The sequence below is a fragment of the Phyllostomus discolor genome, chromosome 12 (genome assembly GCF_004126475.2).
Source record: "Phyllostomus discolor isolate MPI-MPIP mPhyDis1 chromosome 12, mPhyDis1.pri.v3, whole genome shotgun sequence".
Taxonomy (NCBI): domain Eukaryota; kingdom Metazoa; phylum Chordata; class Mammalia; order Chiroptera; family Phyllostomidae; genus Phyllostomus; species Phyllostomus discolor.
The window spans coordinates 66,729,441-66,751,873 of record NC_040914.2 but is presented as its reverse complement, the minus strand read 5'-3'; the positions used below and the strand labels follow the sequence as shown (position 1 = coordinate 66,751,873).

Genomic DNA, 22,433 nt, shown 5'->3' with positions numbered 1-22,433 from the left:
TACTACATTTGGAGTATATAAAGACATACTCCAGGCAGGTATATAAAGATATAAACTCTATCTTTAAGGAGATAACAAAGGCTAAATGACATCACCAGAGTAGGGCCCTAATTGGGACAGGACAGGTGTCCTCACAAGAAGAGGAAGGGACACCACAGACCTCCCTCTGACTGGTCACACACACACAGAGGAAGGGCTGTGTGAGGACACAGCGGGAGGGGGCCATCTGCGAGCCAGGCAGGAAGGAAGGCAGCACCAGAAACCCACCTGGCTGTCACCCCGATCTTTGACTTCCAGTCTCCGGAACTTCCAGGAAATGCGTTTCTGCTGTTCAGCCACCCAGGCTGCGGTATTTTGTTGCGGCAGCTCTAGCAGCCGAACACCGACACCCACAGCGAGGGCACGGAGAAGGGCAGGGGTCTTATGGGGGAGGAGACAGGACGGTCAGAGGACTGTGGTCACGCGGCACTGCAATCTCGCAGAAAGGAACAGGCTTTCGTGTGACGTGAGCTATCTCTGTCCCTTCGGCTCTGTTCTTGAAATTGTTGACTCTGACAAAAAAATTGGATCGGGTGGATAGGTCTTTGGGTACCAAGAAGCAAGGAGAGTGGTCGGAGTTCACTCAGAGGGGAACATTTTACAGTTACACACACTGAGTGATGCCTGCGAGTTCACCAGACTAGTAGGCAAGAGCTTGTTGATAAAATACAGGTGACAGAATCCTTAGAATAAAGCAAGCATATTACCTTAGAAGTTTTCATACCGAAGAGGGAACCCTGGAGACAGGCATGGGTGGCTTCTAGTGCTCAGGAGGGTGCTTTGAAAGGCTTCTGGAGAAGGCGAGTTACGTGTCAAAGTGCAGTGCATTTGGCCTTATTGAAGCTCGACTCAAGCCTCAGCTCTATTCTTCCTTATTCCGTGGCTTTGGAAGCACCTCCTAAATGTTCAAGTTCCTCGTTTGTAAAGCAGTGATAACACCGCCTGCCTCACAGGCCCGTGAGGTACACTGTGCCACCTCAGAGTGCACAGCGCCCGATGCAAAAGGAGCACTTGTCATGGTTAATCATGATGCGTGTCAACGTGTGTGGGACTCTGAACTACGTAATCACGGATGCGTACAATGAGGAGGGAGGAGCATGGCAGGAAGCTAAAAAAAGTGATAACGTGTTACAGGTAAATAATAAAAAATGAACATGAGTGCAATTAAAGGGGGAAAATAAAACTACAGAACTCATTAGTGCTTGTAAGAAACTGCTAAAGACATTTGTAGGCCAAGAAGAGCAAGGAAGCCACAGGTACACTCTTTCCAAAGCTGATGATGAGGCAAGAAAATGGAAAACTAATTTTAGCTTTCTTCTACCCTCTGTAAAGGCGCAGGGTCTTCAAACAGGGAAATGTAAAATAAAGGCCAACATGAAGGAAATGAGTCGAAGAGAGATAAGCAAGTTGGAAGTTTCTTCCCGGAAGGTAGAAAGGGCTGTGCGGTACAACGCTCCAAATCGAAGGGGGTGACCGGGAGGTGTGGCGGAGGGGGACGGGCACAGGACGCCCTGCATGCACTGTTCCTTTGTGCACTGAGGATCCTCTGTCCAAAGGATTTCACGCAGTGGCCTACCAGACTGTGTTGCATATAAGTAAAAGGGAGGTAGACAAGGGAAGAGAGAGCAAGAAACAATAATAGTAAGTTGGCCGTGATAATATGCATCCTAATGGATTATGACAGATGGGAATGAAGTACTTGACCTAAGTAAATGAAATGTAATAAGATAAACACAAAACCAAATAAAGTTTTTAAAACAGCAAAAATAAGTGGTCTTCTAAATAAAAACGACTTGTTCGTTATTAAAATAATTCACAATACTCTTCCAATTTATCTAGCCTCTTTTTTTGTGTATATGTTTCAACTGAAAAAAAAAAGCCATCAGCGTGTTCTTTCAGCATTTACTGGATAACCTCACTGCCCCAGGCACTGTGCTAAATGTTGCAGATACAGAAATGAATAACACAATGCCACCGCCTTTCAAAGACATGTACGGTTTTGTCAAGGAGGCATCTTCAGTTGGTTTTTCACTCTACATCAGGGCAGGAACAGGCAAACCCTCGAGATGCTGTGGAATGTCCGCTGTGAGAATGGTGAGAGGTGGGGGGTGGTCTGATCGAGTGAGACTCCACAGAGGAAGGAGGTTAGGGTTAGGCACGCTCTGTGTAGAAGTTTTCCAAGCGGATTTAGAAATAAGTTGTTGAGGGCAACTCAGGCAAAGGACACGGCAGATGCAAAGGCCAGATGACAGAGGCTAGAGGACATGGGGTTGGGGGCGGGACTGCAAGGGAGACAAAGCCGTGAAGACAGACGCACATGGAAAGACCAGCCTATACAGAGTAGGAAGGTACTTTGCGGTGCTAGTGTCTGCACTTAATGTTGACAACACCAAACAGTGAAATGTCTGCACAGCAAGACTTGCAATTGCTTTCAATAAAAACCTTCAAATGGATTATATCAATGCATTATAGGAAACGTACCTAAAAATACAATACTATGTATAGTATTTAAAATAGTGTATGACATGGAATCAAAGGCCCAGGAATCCCAGGAAGCGGTGAGGGAGGAAGGGGACGGCTGCCTCTCCAGTTGTTACCAGCCAGATCAGTCCTGGCGAGCACTAAGATGACAGACACCACGGCCAGATCATCCTCACATCCAGGAAGATGAAAGAGGAAAATGATCACGGACAGCTCAGTTTTGCTAACTCAGAACAACAGAGAACTGCCGGCGTCTTCTCTAGAGAATGGTTCAGTGATTAATGATACTACATACATTCTTTTCATGCTAATCTATTTCATGTTGCAATTACATAGAGAGACTGAGAAAGAAACCACTCCATAGGCAAGCACAAGGCCAGGCTTTCAAGAAATGAATGCGGTCACTTACAAGGCCACACCAGCAAGTGATGGGCTCAGGTTTACATGCCGAGCATGGCATATTATTGTAATCACAACTTTATTCTTAGTACCTACAATTCTCTACCATATTTTCATTAGCCCACTTTTTTAATTTTATTTCTCTAGCAGATGTGTTTGCCTATGAAATATTTTATCATGTTCCATTTTGTGATTAGGTCCCACGGGAGGCTATGATTTTAAGAAACTGAAATGTTATCTTCAGTGTTTGCTCTTTGCTTTCTTAAATGGATTCTAGTTCTTTCACCAAATTATCTCTCTCTTTTGTCTGTTTTAGGAAAGGTTACAAGTGTTCTGATACTTGAGGTCGTGTCGTAACGTTTTGCAGGCACGTGAAGTTTTCTTCACAGGGTTGCAACGCAGCCTCTCTGTTCAAGTACAACAGTTCAAATGAGCACAGAAATCATACAAGCAACGAACAAAAGAGCCTAATTGAGCAGCTTTATAACCTGGCACAGAATTCCCTCACCACCACTTTAGATAGAATTGCTTTTATTTTAGCAATGTTCTTTTAATTAAGTCCCAAACATCTGAAACATGGCAAATGCAAATATGTATTATAAATCCTTAATTATGGGGATCGCTAGGCATCCATGCAACTTTTTGCCTTGGAGGTGGATTCCTTTTGTTTAAAGTCAGCCAAAATTCAGAGACAGAAATGAACGACACAGAAAATGTTAAACTTTGTTTATAATGCCCTTCTCTCGGCACCAGTGTCCCTCTACTGCACTGCCCCCCGGAGTTAAATTAGCCTTCAATTTACCCAGTGGTTTGAAGCCAAGATCCCTCCTGTCTTTTTCTGCTTCCATTGCCATGTTCAGGGAGACTAGCACCCTGGAAATTAAGAGAAATTGAGTTAAGTGTTAGGGACCCTGAGGTCTTTGTCATACCCTAGAAAATAAAGCACTTTGGGACCAAAAAGGGCAACACTGTCCCTCTGTTGAGGATGAGTTTAAACTGGATCCCAAAAGGCCTCTTGCTATTTTCTAATCCTGAGTACTGTTGTAAAACCATACAGAAGATTATTCTGGCGTGGTGGCAAATAAGCATCGACTGTGTTCTACATCCCGCCACTACTCAATTCAAGATGTGTCCCCTCGGATCAACGTCTTCCGTTTCTTTACCAGTGTGGACCACTCCCCATTCCCACCCACCCCACCTTCCAACGCAAGTGTGCCCTGCAGAGCCTGCACACGATGGCGATTTCATCTCAGCGACCCATTGCCCTTACAGACCACTTTCAATTTAGTTCCTTCTTCTTGGTCATTTGCTGACCAACATATTTTAAAGGACAAACATGTCAATAACTTTTAAAACTAAAGATAAGTCTGGAACATCTAAATATATATTCCAATTTTTAGAGCAAAGCTATTAGCCAAGAGGGAATTTTAATTTTCTCAAATTCTTCAAGAAATCTCCCCATTGGGTCTGGGGTAGCACCGGTAATTGGTTATACTGGCCGGAGAATGTGGGGCTCTCTGCTGCGGGCCACAGGTTCAAGTGTCTGTTCAATGTCATCCTGACATCTACCAACTCCAAGGCTTGGGACAAATACTCCTCATTCAAAAGACATTTAAAAATATTTCTGTATAGATTATAACCGCAGAGTAAGCCAAGTAATAAAAGTACAGGTTATAGTTTGTCTTAAAATGATAGAATAAATGTAATTCAGGGAGGCAGGTGATTTATATATTTATTTACATGCTCTTTCTAAACTAACACCAACCCATGACCTCACTTGTAATTATCATAATTGCCAGTGGGAAAAAAGTGGTTACAGAAACAAATATGTCTTTTATAGTTTAGAAGTACATAATATCTTATTCTAGAGCACTGCTAAGTAATGAAGAGGTACTTAATTTTTTTTTAAAAGTAATTAGAGCTTTAGGCCAACTGATACATATCATACCATTTTTTTCCTTTGTGATCTAAAAACCTTAGAGGTAAATTTCATCACTTCTCTATTAAATACTTACGGCATTAAAATTTTTATAGTTACTAATTTTAAGCTACTTAAGATGTCAAATGTTTCCAGGCTTCATTCACTTTTCCAATTATTACATTGGAATGACTCATTAACTGTAACATAAACAGGCCCATTTTTACCTCCTGTTATGCTATTTCCCCAGTTTTATTACCAGAGTACCACTTTCCCATGAACCATGATGAAAATTCATTGGGAGAAAAGATTACACATGCTCTTCCTCTTCCAAACACCAGTTTTCCTCAGGAGAACTGAAGCAATAATGACCATTTGTCATCGATTTTGCATGTGCATTCTTTTCCATTACATAATACCCTAGTGTCAGGTTCCATGCATGTGAACACCTTAGCGGAAGACAGTGTGGAAAAAGCTTTATCCTCCAAAAGTCAACTGGGAAACGAAACTACCCTCACTGGGCAGCAGTGCGTCAGATTCGGTCCTCACCAACGCAGAGTCGCCAGGACCCTGGAGCGATAAGCACTGAGAAGGGTCTAAAATCCCAGATTGTAAACCAGGCACGATCATTCTGGAAGTCAAACAAATACGTGCACACCTAACTGAAGCACACTGCCACACAACCACAGCCTTAGCACCCACCGAAAAGTCTTAATGTTGAAGTCTCAGACATGAAAGTTTCCCCCCAAAAGTAAGAAGACAACCCTATGGTCAACGATATCTTTGTTATTTAGAAATGCAATTTATGGCAACAGAGTTATGAGTAGTCTGTATCATTTCTTAAGAAAATTTAAACCTTTGAAACTTTCTATAAAAATCTCAAAGCCTTCAAATTACAGTATTAACCCTCGGGGTAAATTATTTCTTTCAGTACACTCAGTTAATTGAGGCCTTTTGATGAGCCTATTTTTCCTTTAAGAAGGACTTCTCAGTGCCAGTCACAAGGTTTCTTACAGCTCCACATTTTTTTAGTTTGGGACCTTTATTTCTCTTTTTGAGATTTTTTTTTAAAGTGACCAAACTGGCGTTAACATTTGATGCTACAATTCAAGGCCCGCTTTTAAAGATGCGTTTGCTGAAGAGTATGTTTGAAAGTCTCTAACTGAAACACCAATTACGGCAGCCACCCATATGCTCCACGAGAACTCCCCACCACCACCACCAACAACAACACAGGCTGTTTCACGTCCCGACACGGCTACTTGGTGAAGCATCTGCTACTGGAAGCACCTGTTCTGTGATGGACTCACCCTTCCCTATCACACTAGTTAACTTGGACAGTTGCGATGCTTCTAGATAAATACTAAGCAAATTATCAACGCTACCATTTCTGAACCAATAAAAATGAAAAGAAAAAAAGCTAAGCAATCGTTGAAACACCAGGCCACTGGGAAAATCTGGTCAAAGCCTGCATTACTTGAGATTTCACCAGAAATATTCCCCTACCAATCTGAATATGCATACTTGGGATTTATGTAACAAGTTGGGTAAATCCTTATTATTCTTCCTACTGTTTTCAGGGCTAAGCCACTCCAGAAACTCCTAATCATTGAGGAGATAAAAAAAGATTTTTAGGAAGGATAGTGAAGGACTTCTTAGATAACCTAACTGGCAACCTAAAAGTCATTAGTTGACAATATCAAGACTCCAATATTGATCTATCCAAGATAAAAAGGATTCAAATCCTAAACATAGCATCAAGTTGTGAAAATGGGTATTTGTAAAGCAAGACTGATACTCTATTATAGAAAATAAAATTAGAACCATGCAATATGAACGTCACTATCTCTTATCATCTATTCAGAGTGAACAGTCTTAAATCCACCAGAATTCTTGACGACAGTCAGAATAGGTTACATTTCAGTAAACTCCATGAGACTGTCCTAAGTTGTCTTTGAGTTGGAAATTGGTCTTTTTTTAAGATACAAATCTGTACTGAAGATGAGGTGTTATAAACAATATTAAAAATAAATTATTTTAACATATGGCCATTTGGGGAAAAGACATGCTATAATGGAACTTCAAGGAAGGAATTTTGTAAATATTACATCCCACTATAGTTTTCAACTTAAACTTTTTAACAACACTGTAGTAAAGAGTGTAATGTAAATAAAATGAAGCCAATCTTCAGTTTTTATAGATGAAAAATAAATACAATTCCAAACAGACAAGGCATTTACATAAAAAATTAATTATTTTGGCATGAGTAAGTGAAAGGCACCTGCTTAATTACTATGAATTCTCAGTGGGCAGTGCTTAAATGAAAATCTAGTTTCAAGTCACTCGAGAAAGCGTGCCAACTTCAGAATCCTCAGGAAGCTACTGTGAAAAAGTCATGGAGACCAGCACACTCTCCCAGGAAGGTCATTTCCCTCCGACAACCCGCGTTTCCAGACGCGAGTTTCTGCCGAGCACGAGGTAGAATATTTGATACTTGTGAAAACACAAAATATCAACAGAATTCTTAGTCAAAATGTCTAAGATGCAATTACTTATACAGTCTATTGAACTTCTTATACTAATGGGATTACTTGAGATTGAAAGTGCCCTTTTAGCAACCAAAACTGCTGAAACTTTACAAATAGTTATAAATAATTCATACTCAGTGAAATAAGATTTCTGAACAATAAAGTCTGTGAGAGGAGGTTCATGGAGAAGGTACTAACTGGGCGGTTTCTTCTGTTACGGTTCCTGGCAACAGCAGGGATTACCTCCTGTTCAGGAACTCTGTAAGTACGCGTTTGTGTGCTAGTACTTACAACTAAATTTTATCATAGTCTCCATGCCTCATCATTATATTATATTTGTGGATTATTTAAATCAAGTGTCAACACTTTTTCTACAAAGGACCAGTTAGTGAAGAATAGGCCCTGGCTGATGTGGCTCAGTGGACTGAGTGCCGGCCTGCAAACTGAAGGGTCACCGGTTTGATTCCCATTCAGGGCACAGGCCTGGGTTGAGGGCCAGGTCCCCAGTGGGGGACATGTGAGAAGCAACCAATCGGTGTATCTCTCATATATCAATGCTCCTGTCCCTCTCTTTCTCCCTCCCTTCTGCTCTCTCTAAAAGTAAATAAAATATTTTTTTAAAAAAGAACATTATGTAGGTCCTTATAGAACAAGAGAAAAATCAATTTTAAGAAAATTTTATTGGTAAAATTCAAAGTATAATAACAACTGAGTATGAATTTTTGCCATAGAGGTCTAGTGATAAGAAGAATGGATGAGTGAAATTTGAATTTTACATCACTGTTTACAATAAAGAATTCTCCATCTAGCTTTTTTCAAACATGTAAAAATGTAAAAACCATCCTTTGCTCACAGGCTGTACAACACAGGCAGTGGGCCAGGTCCACCCAGGGGCCACATGTCACCAGCCTTGAAGCTAAATATTACATTATCTTTGTACAACTGTTGTTCTATTAATTCATTTTCACTCGAGAGGTAAATTAATTCAATCTTGGTCTACAGACTGGCTCCCATTAAGGAATTGTGTATGTGATACAAATTCCAAAATTAACTTAGAAGATGTTAAATGTTCGTTACTTAGAGTAAGCACCAGATACCATGTGAAAGTCGTATATTTGACCCCGTGTTAGCTAGGAGCTGTGTTATTCCCACAGCTGCAGGCTGCTCCTATACAAAGTGATTTAGGGCACAAGCAATCAGAAGTAGGAAGAATGCACCAAACTGAAGGAAGTCAGTACTGACTGCTGTTAGAAAAGGGAGTCAACGTGCATGCCCGCCTTATGTCTAATGGCCAGCTCCTGCAGCATCGCATCACACAGTTGTATTTTATCAGTACTTCGCTATTGTAGTCTAGTTATTTTTGCTATGGACAGGAATTCTGGGGAGAAGGAGGGAAGAAGCAACTTCCAGAAGGGGTTACAAACTTGAGTTTTAATAATTTGTGAATCTGTCCATTGCATTCAGGTTACATTACAGAGTCCCCAGGAGTAATCCCTGTGCTCAAGCAATCACCTTTCCCTACTGCTGGTTGTAACATATTCTTTAGGGCTTCTTTCTGGGTAGGTATCAGATACAGACTTTACTTTGTTTAGAAAAGCAAAAACACAGGGAGCAGTTACCTTCTAAGTCATTCATAAGCTACTTGGCGAGCAGTTAATATTCTCAGAGTAAGGCTCAGTATACCTGAGGCCAAAGAACCTCCATCACATAACCTGTGAGAGTAAAAAGGAAAGCAAAACTCTTAATTGCCTTACTACTCATACCTGTTCCTTTTTCTGGGATGAGTCAACCACACCAACAACATTTTAATGGTCAGAAAGAAAATGTGGGTTCATTAGAGTGATTATCAAATACAGAGATGACTCCCTTCTCGGGGCATGTGTCTTAGTAGCAAGAGAAGAGACAACACCGGTGCAACATCTGGAAGACCAAGCCCTTTCCCAGGAATCCGTCTCTAAGTTCGCATGGAAGGGACGCCTTACTGTAATCACAAACTCATCGTGACCAAAACAAAGAGGAAAGACCTGGGCTGGTTCGCTGCTTTTGTCATGTCAACAGGGTGCTTGTAGGCAAAGAATGTGGTACGTACAATGTATTTTTTCTTTCAGCAGATAAGGAGCAAGCAAAGACACCAAAAGTGTGTGAGCATATGGGTCTGGTGGTTTACGCATGTTTACATTTATACTTATACATGAATATGTACAGGGTGGGGCAAAAGTAGGTTTATAGTTGCCTGTATGGAAAATAACACAATAATTAATAAATAATACAAGAATAAATTCTGTTTTGTGTACTCACAACTGTAAACCAACTTTTGCCCACCACTGTATTCGCACATGAACAAGTATGTGTGTACAGAATCCTTCTAATGTAGAATTTCCCTGTTGACTAGTTAGTTCACTAACCTTCCAATCACAGTGCCCCTAGTCCCTGAGCTGTGTCTGCTGCACGGAGTCCTGTCCCGTGAAAGCCTTCCCGCCGCAGCCTCGGGCTGCCTCTGTGGATGGCAGATTTGCTCCTGATGAACCCGATGCACATAAGGGGAGATGATCCTCTTCACCCAAAAAACTGACCTTTAATTTTCCTAATTTATATTTGCTTCTCCCTGCTTTAATATTGGCACTTGAGATCGATTCGTGTTTCACTGTCAAGTCTCGCCCAGAACAACTGTTGGGGTCGCTGTGTGACACTTCAGAGTGCTCGTGCGGGTGGCGGTCACCGGTCTGTGCACAGAACCCCCGTCTGCTGGGGAGCACACAGACTCGTTCTTCCAGAAAGGACAGAGCACAGGAAGTACCTTGGTAGTGAGTGGACTTTGCTCCCTCCCTTCCAAACACTAAAGCTTACTAAGTATAGAAACTAAAATGAAAACCGGGAAATATTTTTTCTTTTATATACTTTGCTGCAAATCACACTACCAAAGTAATATCAACAAGGGGTTAAAAAATGCAACTTTAATGATCTGGAGTCACTTAACTGCATTTTTGACACTCTAAGAACTGTCCACTCAACATACAGTAACCAAGAACTCCAACTTTCTTGTTGAAACACTCCTAATCATTTGAAATTGTTCAGGTTCCTTAAGTTTATCAAATGCTTGGAAAGGCCTTAAAGTGCTCCCTGAACAAGCCAAGACTGACGGAATACAGAGCCAGGACTGAAATTTTAAGTGTCAGAGGCAGGCTCAGCCAGAGTTACGCGCCCATGAACATCTGCTCTCCTCAGATTTCAGCACCTGGTCTTTCCTGGACTAAGAAGATACACTTCAAAAGAAAGCTATTTAACGTCAATCTGCCTTTTATTAGACTTCAAGAAGACAAACAAATGTAAACAACTAGTAGTCCAACCAATCACATCAATATGTTTTAAACCCAAATAGGGGTGGTGTATCGGAAAGACACGACAGTCTGTCTAGGCCAGACTTAAGCTCTGCTTTTCTTAAGGGAAGGATGCTTCAAGGGATGTGCATTACATTGTAAGAGTGACCTCTAGTGCCTTCCTTTTTGGTTGAACTTCGGTAGTTGGAGGATGAATTATTTATGCCTTTTCTACAAAACTTTGTGTGTGTGTGCGTGTGTTGTGATTGTCTGACTGACGCAGTGTGTCACGTGCTGCCATTACAGCACTCCACGGCTTTCACTTGGTAAAAACACGCATGTTTTACTGACTCATAGGATTGTTATTCACCCGAACTAACACTGAATCCGAAACACAGTGCAGCATCCAAGCGAAGTTCTCTCCTTCCAGAATGACAGGCACACCACGTCATTAAATGAGCCAATACTGAATGCAAACACAAAATCACAGTAGCTGTGCGGTGTACGTGGACATCTGGCTCGTACCAGTAAGGTCGTTTACAATGTTCTTCCCACATCAGAGCACTTCTGTGTACTCAAGGGATGTGCCCCAGCACACACCTCATTGCTGGCTTATTTGTAAACCTCCCCCAACGTAAACCTGGTTACACAGCAGCAACATAGATTCCTCAATAGGCCTCATACCCCTTTCTTTGAAAAGCAAATGAGCTTTTCCTTTAAAATCTGTGAAAGAGATAAAAAGTTGTATTTTCATGAGCTTGCTTATCATTCATCAAAGAGAGGAAAATTCTCCCATTTAGACATTTTAAGCCAAATATAACTTTGAAAACTTTTTCTATCTCTAATAAAAAGTGGATATAGGGAGTTCTGCCAAATTATTTTGAATATTGAAAATCTTTATAAATCTTCCCTGAATCAATTAACTCAGACTCAGAATATTCTATCACAAATTTATAAAGTTAAAAAATCCAATCACTAAAGAATAAACCTTTGAAAAATCCCCAGAATGTTTTTCCTTTAGCAAAATGTAGGAATCAAGTCCCCTGTTTCCAGTGTGCTTAAGTCTTGTTCTTTCAGCAGTGAGGGCACAATTCTCAACGTGGAGGTTCACCTCCACCAATTCTGCCCCCGAATTCTGCAGTACGTTTCCGTTATGAGCCTGGCATCAATTTAAAGATGTAGCCAGCTATCAGTCTACCAAATTGCCAACTTCAGAAATCTAAGCTAATGCAGCATAATGTAAAGTCTGCCAGTTGTTTTCTTGTTAGACATAATTCAAAAAAAATTCAGTAATTCTAAAAAAGGAAGAAATGAGGACATTTGCAGGCTACTCCCTGGTTAAGATGCTAATTTAATGTTTTACTAGAACTTGAGCTTTCTCAATGAATATTCAAAGACGGGAGGATAAGATTCTGCTCACAGACAAAAAGAGAAATGACACTTTGCATGTTTCTACCAGACCAAGAGGAAAGACAGGTGTAACCCAGTCATATTTGCAAAAGGTTTAAATGATGCTTCATTTAGAGCCCTATTTCAGTTGCAGCAGTTTCAGTAGCAAATAATAATCATCAAAACAACAGAATTAAAGTTTTGCAGACACCCCCCGCCAAGTGTAAATCATTTGCTGTATACTTACAGGAATTCCCAGCTGCGACCCTGCTCCAGTTTTGAGTAGATAACAGAAGTAGCATCTTGAGGACAGCTCCGGTGACAGACCCCATGTTCACATTTATTGGGCTTCCCCAAAATATCTTGAGCGGCTCTCCGACGGTGCTAGCCCTGTTCCCAGCCCCTCTCCCAGCTCTGTCTGCAGCACCTCTGGGTCTCTCAGCCTTACTCCCTCCTTCCCTCTTTTCTCCAATCCTCCTCTCTCTCTCACACACACGCGCGCGCGCGCGAACACACACACCACAGCCCTGACTTCTCTCTAAAAAGCATACAGCATCTTTCCTAACAAGCATCCACACCGCCGAGGCCACGCCCACTCCTCGCAGCAGCGGTCCCGCAAATTGACAGCAGCATCCCTCCTCCAAATTCACAGCAGCGCTCAGAGCTACACCCTGAGCTGCTGATGAAAGCTGGACCTGGAGGTCGGCCTGCTGCTCCTGGGCCTCCTCGGGGCTCCCTCCCCTCTCCTCTATTCTCCAATAATCCTTAACCCCTTTCTCCCCTCTAGAGAGGTGGGTGGGGGAAGGGGTGAGGTGGCAGAGCCTCCCAATTTTCTGGAGGTCTTGCCTTTGGCAGAGCCAGTCAACTTACTGAGCTAATTGCTGAATATCCAGGAGGGCACCCAGGTAAAATTGCATTATGTTTCAAAACAAAAGCATAAAAAAGGCAGAAATAACTAAGCAGCATTGGTACATTGTAGCTAAAACTGTCCTCAGGGAAAATACTTGCTGTTGTTTCTGTTTGTATAAAACTAACCTCTTTAGCGGTGGTGCCAAGATTTTATTATGAAAATTCCTCACATGGAAACAGACATTCCTGTTTGGCAGATATTTTAAATCATCTGGTAATAATCTACAAGAAATTAACATTTCTTATTTCAGTGTATCAGGAGTACAAATCCACAAATTAAATGCTGTGGATACATTTATTCTGATTAATGCCTTATGTTCTGAATTCACAGTTGCACTCTACAATCAAATCATTTAATAGCAATTCCCAAAAGGCCCAAAATGAAAAATGATGGGATGCTGAAGAAAGGAAACCACACACACAGACACATACTCATGCCTGACCTAAACAATATACGGTAGTAATTCAAATGATCTAATGGAGAAAAGCTGAATTCAGAAGACCAAGGACCACAAAAAATTACTCTTCTAATGGCTGCTCCAGAGTTACTGCTATTTCTTGAATAGAATATTAAAATATTTAAATATGGGAGTTAATATCACATTACGGTAAGTGTATCACATGGTGTCACGGGGGATAACTAATCTCTTTAAAATAAATGTCAAGATGTTTAACTGAAAATCTGTTAGATTTTATAAGAGTAGAAATACTAGAGTTCTCCAGCACCTCTTGGTGATTACAAATGAGAGGAAACATAAGCCTTTAAGCAGCAGCAGCCTTGCTATGGAATGAATGAAATAAGGAGGAAAATGACAAAAGCATCCTCCTGTATAACCATAAGAGCTAAACTAATGTGTTTAGCTCTTCCCGACAAACAAAGCAGAAGAAATATTTTTGCTTTTCTGATTTTACAGACGAATAAACAGGGAAAGAGAATCTAATGACGAGAGGAAGTCCCAGAGTTAGTACTGCTGACTCCGATTTTACGGCTCCCACACTGAGACCCTCTGCTCCCCAGGTCCCGGCACACCCACTCCCGGACCCCCGTCCATGGTGTTGAAAACCCGAGGCCCTAGGCAAAAACCAGCAGTGGGAAAGAGGGGTCCTTCTTGAGTGTTTACTGTGCACCCCTAGGTCCATTTCCTTGATTTGGTTATTTACAAACATAATATGCTAATCAAAAATAGACATAAATTGATGATTTCTATTAATTATGGAAGGGGATGACATTTTATTGAACACGTACTATATACCACTTGCTATCTAATTAAATTACGGTAATCCTTGAGGGAAATGCCATTGTGCCTATTTAAGAGACGGAGAAACTGAACCTCGGTGAAGTCCCGCAGGACGTCTGACGTGCCACAGTGCGGAGGACAGAGCTGGGCTTGGCACTCTGCTCTGCAGAGCTCTGAAACCATCACTTCAATTGACTTCACACGGAGGGACAGGGTCTCAGGCTCTCTGGAAGAAAAAAAAAGCTTTCCTCCTAGTAAACCGTCATACTTAATTGTTCCCATAAAACAAATTAGAGGGGAAAAAATTAAGGAATCAGTACACATATTAAAACTGAAAAATAACTGAACCTTTCATGCCTATAACAACTTCCTTAGGACAAAGTGTAGATTATCACAGCAGTCACTCATAATGGATTTCGCCGTATCAGTGGGCTGTCGGGATACAATGGGTTGGAGGCTGGCACTGAAAAGAAGACCTGAGCATTTCGGGCCATTGCAACATCTGTCCCTGCCCGATGGCCACAGAGGGCAGAGAGCTGATGGACAGCAGGAAGCAGTGGGAAGAGCCTGGACGTTGTAAACAGAAGTCTAGATACAAATTCAGCTCTCATTGTGGCTCTGATTAAGAGACTTAGTTACTCTGGTCTTTGGTTTTCTTTTCTTAAGAAAATAAGATAATAATAACTAAAAAGCCACTGTGATATAATGTGTGACAATCCCCTCATGAGGGCCTACCACTCAGTGGGTCCTCAATTGCTTACTTGCCTTAGACCTCTGCATTCTGCCCATAGAGAGCCGTGGTTTGAGCAGGCAGTGCTGGGATCAGGCAGCCCAGGTTCAGCTTCCACTCCAGGTCCACCGCCATCCAGCTGCATGCTCTTGGGCGAGCTGCTTATTTTCCCTGATTCTGAGTTTCCTCATCTGCACCAAGGATAAGGGGAGTATCAGCTTTGTGGCTGAGTCAATGCCTATAAACTGAAAGCCCCCAGAGTTACACGTTGGCTGTTGCTATTGTGATCATTATATTACTTACAGCTCACTCTGCACAGATGAGAAATCTGATGAGCAGAAGAATTACAGCTCACCAGAACTACAGGACCCAGTGGTGGCAGAAAAGGGCTGAGCATTAAGACCTTCTCCCTTCCCACCAGAGTGGGTACTTAATGTCAGGGATGGGAAAAACCACCAGTATGAATGGGGAAAAGCAGAAAAGAGTAGAGACCTAATTTTGTACATTACTGTGCTGCTAATTCAGACACCACGAATCAGTTCTCCCTGTGTGTGCAGTTATGATTATATTTTCCACTGATTAAGATAAAAACAACTGCTGGTGCTTAGGGCTTGGCATATGCATATTATGCCAGACCCTGGGCCAGACCATGTCTGTGAAATCATTATAAATCAAATCAAAATGTTAGATTTCATAAAGTTAGGCTATCGATGTTCTGTTGGCACAGCTCGCCAAGGAACTGCGTGTCCCACCACAGCGGCAGAGGCTCCTGGACTGCAGCTGAGGCTGGAAAAGGCCCATCAGGCCATGGTGGAAGGAAGTCCACCATGATTAAAGAGATTAAAATGCAACTTATTTATTCACGCAACAATTGTTTTATCTGATGCCTGAACCTCTGATCTGGTTCCTGGATTTCTTACAAAGGCAATCAGTCAGTGTCTTTGTGTTAAGCGTCCCAAAAAGGAGGGTATATGGGCTTCCTAGTCCAGTCTTTTGCTGATGGTCAATACTCAACATTGATTCCTTTTAAAACTAAAATATATTTGAGGTGTGATACTGTCATCTGTAAGAAATATACATTTGGTCATTCAGATAACCAAATGTGTATTTTTCATATATATTTGGTCTTCCTCCATGGTTCCTGGCTCACTAAAACCCTTGGAATTTTCTGTAGTGAGATCAGGTTTCTTTTGTTATGTTAATGAGGAGGTTTTTGGAAAGCCCTCCAGTAACCTGTTGGGGGGATGGGGTTGCTGTCAGGAAAACCAACAGCTGGATTAGACTGTTGTAACTTTAAGTCCTCCCCACCTCTTAATCCTCTAAAGTGCCTCCCCCCAACCCTTCTACCCCTGCCCAAACTCCAGGGAAGAAGAGGGTCTGAAGATTGAGTTCAATTGCCAATGGCCAATGATTTACTCAGTCCTTACTATGTACTAACAAAGCCTCCATAAAAACCCAAAAGAACTGGGTTGGAAGAGCTCTGGGGCCGGCTAAGTCTTGGAAATCTGGGGAGAGAGAAAGCCTTGGAGAGGACGTGGAAGCTTTGTGCCCTTTCGAGGTGGGAAAATCAGAACAGGGACCAAAGGCCTCCAGCCCTATCCTTCCCCTTTTCCATCTCAGCTGGAACGTCGCAGACAAGACCTTCACTGTCCACCTGCTCACCAGCTTTCCCCCCGTAATTTCTTATAATGGAGAGGACCAAAAGAATTGTTACCTGGACAGGAAGGACAAGGATGAGACAGGTCGGCAACCCCCTATCAGCATCAGAAGCCAAGGATCACCCTACTCACCCCCCACACCTTACCGGGTTTAATAAAAACCTTCCACCCAGACCCCATTGGCCCATCTCGTTCTCCAAGGTCACCCACTCTCATTTCTCAAGTGCGTACTAACGCTTTAATAAATTCTCTGTGCTTTGCTAAATCTTTCTGCCATGCTCTCAAACTATTTCTTGTTCAGTGACAGGAACCCAGGTCCGGCCTGAAGCCTCCCTCGGCCTCGCCAGGGGCTGCCCGTCCTCACTTTCATTACACCTTGCCCTGTGCATCGCTCCCATCTTGCTGTTCTGAGTTACATGCTTTTATAATAAATTGGTGACCCAGTAAGTAAAATGTGTCTCTGAGTTCTGCTGTGAGCTGCTCTAGCAGATTAATAGTACCTGGGGAGGGGTTTGTGGGAGCCTCTAATTTATAACCAACCAGTGAGAGACACTAACAACCTGGACTTGCCACTGGTGTCTGAAGTGGGAGAAGGCAGTCCTGTAGAACAGAGCCCCTAACCTGGAAAGTGGTGCCACCTCCCTGTAGATAGCGTTGGAATTGACAACTTGCTGGTGTCTGGGAATTAATTGCTCGTTAGTGCAGAGGACACGCGCACACACACACGCATTGAAACTGGTCTCAGAACACCTATTTATGAGACAGTAACATGTTTTGCCAAAAGCCCCTTCAAAATATATTTATATTGAATAAAAATGTTTTTCTGTGCTATAATTGAACTTTATCAAGTTAATATTTTATTAATGATATTTACTTTTATTTTGTGATACATTTTCAGTTAGGGGACTTAATATTCTGCAACCTTAATGCACTTTTCATAAGCAATTTTTCTATTAACCTAAGCGCTACTATTTGTTTTCTCTTTTAATCAGCATGTTGCAAATAGCATGAGATGATTTTGATAACACAACATGCAGAGTTTTGCAGATTTGCAAATATCCAAAGCTCTACCAATGCCCTTTTCTACCATCATCTCAACTGACACAGCCTTTCCATAATGAAGATTTCATTGGAAGGTGGATTCAAGATGGCGGCAGGGCAGGGGGATGTTAAACTCACTTCCTCCCAGAACCAAACTGGAATTACAACCAAAATATAAAGCAAGCAACCTGAATAACTAACTGAAGACTAGCTGAAGAGAAATCTTATAACCAAGGATGTACAAAAGAAGTCATACCGACACTGGTAGGAAGGGTGGAGATGCAAAAAGGGCTCTCATGGGCAGCAGCAGCTGACATTCCAAAGGGATTGTCAGCTTCAAAGGTCCCCCCTAAGGAGCGTGGGGTCTCAAACTCAGGCCGGATTCCCCAGACTGAGCACCAGGGCCAGAAAAAGGTGCCCACCTACCATAAAATCAGTGGGGATTCTGTCCACCAGAAAGACACAGGAGTGTGCCAGAGACACTGGCACCCTGTTGAAGGGCCAATGCACAAAACAACTTGGCAGCCATTCACCCTGGGCTCTGGCAGTGGGCTAGAGCCATGTGAGGAGGGACTGGGGTTTGTGGCTCTGCTGAGAGCACTGAAGGGACAGCAGCCAGGGTCCCTGTGCTGGAGCATCCCCCTCCCAGGAGACCCACTAGTCCCATTCTCTGGGCTCCCAGCAGCCTCACCTTCCTGAATCCTGATGGCCACCCTGCTGAGGGGGCAGAATCCAGGACAGAGTGAGCTGTGTGGCTCTAGGAGGAGGGTCATCTTTTCCCCACAAGCCCAGCTGGTGCAGACCCATCCATTCACACAGCCAAATCTTGGTCCATTTGGGCCTAATAAACTTTGCAGACCTACCCTGATGACTCTCTGAGATCCCACCCCACCACAAAGGTGCGCAAGTACCCAGTGGGTGGCAGCTAGCCTTGGTGTACCCTAGGAAATTTGCTCAGTGTCCTGAGGCTCATAGATACAGAGAGCAGACTGACAGATGTCAGACAGGAGGGTGTTGGGGGCCTGGGTGACAAAGGTGAAGGGATTAAACAACAAAAAAACTCGCAGACATAGACAACTGCATGGTAATTGCCAGATGGAAAGGGGAGGAAGAAGCGTTGGAGGGGGACACATGGAGATGGAAGGACACTTGACTTTGGGTGGTGAGCACGACACAATGTACACACGATGTGTTGTAGAATGGTGCACCCAAAACCTGTGTAGTTTTATCAACCAATGTCACCACAATAAATTCAACAAAAAGAAGATAGATAAATAAATAAAGCACAAAGGTTTCCTAATTAAGTGAGCATAGGATAAGAACAGATGATTCCCTTGAAAGGAGAGTTGAACAAACTTGTTAGTCAAAAATATGCAAATTAAACAAGTTGCCATTTTTCTATCAAAATAATCAATGTCAAGAGTGGTAGCCCTGTAAGACTATAAATTAATATAACACTTTGGAAAGCCATTTGACAATATTATCAAGAGCTTTAATTTTTTCATTTCTTTTGATCACATAATTTTATCTCTAGGAATCTATAGTAAGGCAATTATGCTGGACACAGAAAAAAATCTGAATTTAAAATTATCATGCCCATTCGCGGCATTATAATAGCAAGAAGTAGGGAACATTTTCTTCTAAGAAGAGAATGCTAAAGCAAATTACAACCTGTTAATGTACTATATAATGTAACCATTTAAATTATATTTATCAAAGGTTTACAGTAATTAGATGCTTAAAATCATGTGAAATATAAAAGCAGAAAGCAAAATTACATATACTATTTGATCAAATTATGTAGGAAGAAAAGAAATGCATGTATAAAAGTTTGAAGAAATAACACTAAAATGTTAACAGGCATTGTCTTGGAACAATGATATAATACTTTTTTATATTTTTAAAATGTTCTACAGTAAGTACATCCTAATGGGAAATTTTAACTTATTTACTTTAAAAAACAGGTTATTAGTTTAAAAGTGCATTATATGGTAAAGACTACAACCACTTAAAAGTATATTTGCTGATGGACAAATATTAGGAAAAACAAAAATATAAATAGTTGCCTTCAGATCTATGGACAAGAGTGACCTTATTTCTGTTGAGGTTTCAAAACATGGTTTTGTGATCCCCGCCCACTACGCACACTTGTAAGGAGGTAAAGTTGGGGTTGATCTAAAGGTGGCTGGCTGCTCCCTCTGCTCTGCAGAGATGGGTCCTAAGGCAAGAACCAAGTCATGGCCCTGGAAATCGTGAACAGTAAATGCTCAGAAACCAAAAATCAAGCAGGTCTTCCTCTAAGCCTGAATTAAGGTTGGTCCAGGCAATTGGGGACTTCATTTCTGACCACTCTCCCAAACTTTAAAAGCATAGGCCTTTTGACTATCTGAACCTATTACTACACTGACAGGACCTTCAAGAGATCAAATCAACACCTATAAACACATCCCCATGCAGAAACACATGCGTTCTCAGATAATAGGGTCAAATGGACTTGGCCACAGCAAGGACATGACCATCTGGGAAAATGCTGCCTTTCTACCCCTGGACCCAGCTGAACAGTAGCAGCTACTTTCACTTTACAGATAAGGAAGGAGACCAAAGGTTTGCCAAACCAACTCTGCCTTTGATTTTTGCTGGTTATTAAGAAACAAAAGATTCAGAAAGAACCTTTGACTATTTCTCCTTTCCTGCCTAAGAGATTCAGATGGGAAAAGCCTGCTTTAGTAAGAAAATGTTAACATAATAACGTGAGCATTAGACAGGAAGCCCCAAGCAAGCAGAAGCGTTTGCTAGATTCTCACTGTGTCTCACTGTTCCTGAGACGCCTAGCAGGAATCTGCCTTCCGTGTGTCTGCTATTCTTCAATTACCAGGAAATTCCTTAGTCCCACTTGTGAAACTTAAGACCACCCCCCTCCCAGGCCTTCTTTCCCTCTCCCCCACTTTCTCTCCTTTGTCCAAAATGTCATATATATTTAATGTCTCATTATCTTTCAAATTTTCATGCTTATGCAAATTCCTCATGTAGATGTATTAAAACCTTAATTTTGTCCTGTTAAAAAATAATTTAATTGGGGAAAAAAAAGTATGTACAAAACTGGATAAACTCTTCTGTAAAATAATAATAGTAAAAAATATGCACTTTTCTTATGAGGTATTTCAACTTTACTTCATTTGTTTTCTTAATATTGTTCAAGAAACTTTGAAATTCTTGTCTACATAAGCAAGTTATACATATATATGTGTATAAATGTATACACAAGTATACATATATTTACATATGCATCTATTATATGCACATATAGAAACTGTGTAAATCAACAAGATTTAAAATGAAATGTAATTTAATTTTCAATACAAAGTACCTAGAACTTTAGATATCATTATAATTAATTTTATATTATACAGTGAGTGTGGTATCTTAATGACTTGTAATTTTCCATTTTAAAAATAAATGTTTTATTTTTAAATAATTTAAATAAATATTTAATATTTATTAAATACTTTTCACAAAAATCTATTTTAACTTTAAGATATTTTAGACTTATGGAAAAATTGGACAGATATATGCAAAAAATAAATACAATGGGACCACCAACTTACACCACACACAAGAATAAATTCGAAACGGATCAAAGACTTGCATGTAAGTCATGAAACCATAAAAACCCTACAAGAAAATATAGACAGAAAAATCTCAGACAGCTGTTGGGGCAATATTTTTGTCGCTATGTCTCCTAGGGCAATGCAAACAAAGGAAATAATAAACAAATGGGATTACATCAAACTAAAAGGTTTCTGCACAGCAAAGGAAACCTCCACAAAATGAAAAGGGAACCACTGTATGGGAGAACGTATTTGCCAGTGATACATCTGACAAGGGTTGATCTCCAAAATATATAAAGAACTAATACAACTCAACACCAGGAAGACAAACAACCCAATTAAAAATGGGCAAAGGATCTAAATAGTCGCTTCTCTAAGGAGGACATGCCGAGGGCCCAGAGACATATGAAAAGATGCTCAATGTCATCAGAGAAATGCACCTCACACCTACCAGAATGGCTACCATCAATAAACCAACAAACAACAAGTGCTGGAGAGGATGTGGAGAAAAGGGAACCTAGCGCACTGTTGGTGGGAATGCAGACTGGTGCAGCCGCTGTGGAAAACAGTATGGAGTTTCCTCAAAAAATTAAAAATGGAACCGCTTTTGACCCAGTGATCCCAACTCTGGGAATATATCCTAAGAATCCTGAAATGCCAATTCAAAAGAATATGCACCTCTGTATTCATGGCAGCAATTATTTATAATAACCAAGATCTGGAAACCACCCAGGTGCCCATCAGTAGATGAGTGGATAAAAAAGCTGTGGCACATTTACACAATGGAATACTACACAGCCATAACAAAGAAGGAAATTTTATTTTTTGCAACAACATGGATAGACCTGGAAATTATTATGCTAAGTGAAATAAGCCAGTTATAGAAAGATAAATACCATGTGATCTCACTTATATGTGGAATCTAACAAAACAATAATTTGACAAACAAAATAGAAACAGAGGCATGGATGCACAGAACATACTGAGAGCTGTTAGAGGGGAGTGGGGGAGGGGGACTGGATGAAAGAAGGTGAAGGGATCAGCCAAAGAACATACATGCATAACCCATGGACACAGACAACAAAAGTATGACGACGGCCCGAGGGAAAAGGACTCGGGGCCTGGGAAGAGGAGGGTGAAGGAGGAGAAAATAGAGACGTTGGCAACAGTGTCAACAA

At 41.4% G+C, this 22,433-nt stretch overlaps 1 protein-coding gene across 1 annotated transcript in view; it reads right to left on the bottom strand.

Moving 5' to 3' along the window:
• Positions 1-12,786, bottom strand: part of CNTNAP4 (contactin associated protein family member 4) — a 235,811-nt gene extending 223,025 nt beyond the window's left edge. Inside the window, exon 1 of the mRNA XM_028501841.2 lies at positions 12,319-12,786. Within this exon, the coding sequence (XP_028357642.1) occupies positions 12,319-12,643 (325 nt within the window). The 5' untranslated portion in view covers positions 12,644-12,786. The remainder of the gene's footprint in view (positions 1-12,318) is intronic.
• Positions 12,787-22,433: the final 9,647 nt, after the last annotated feature.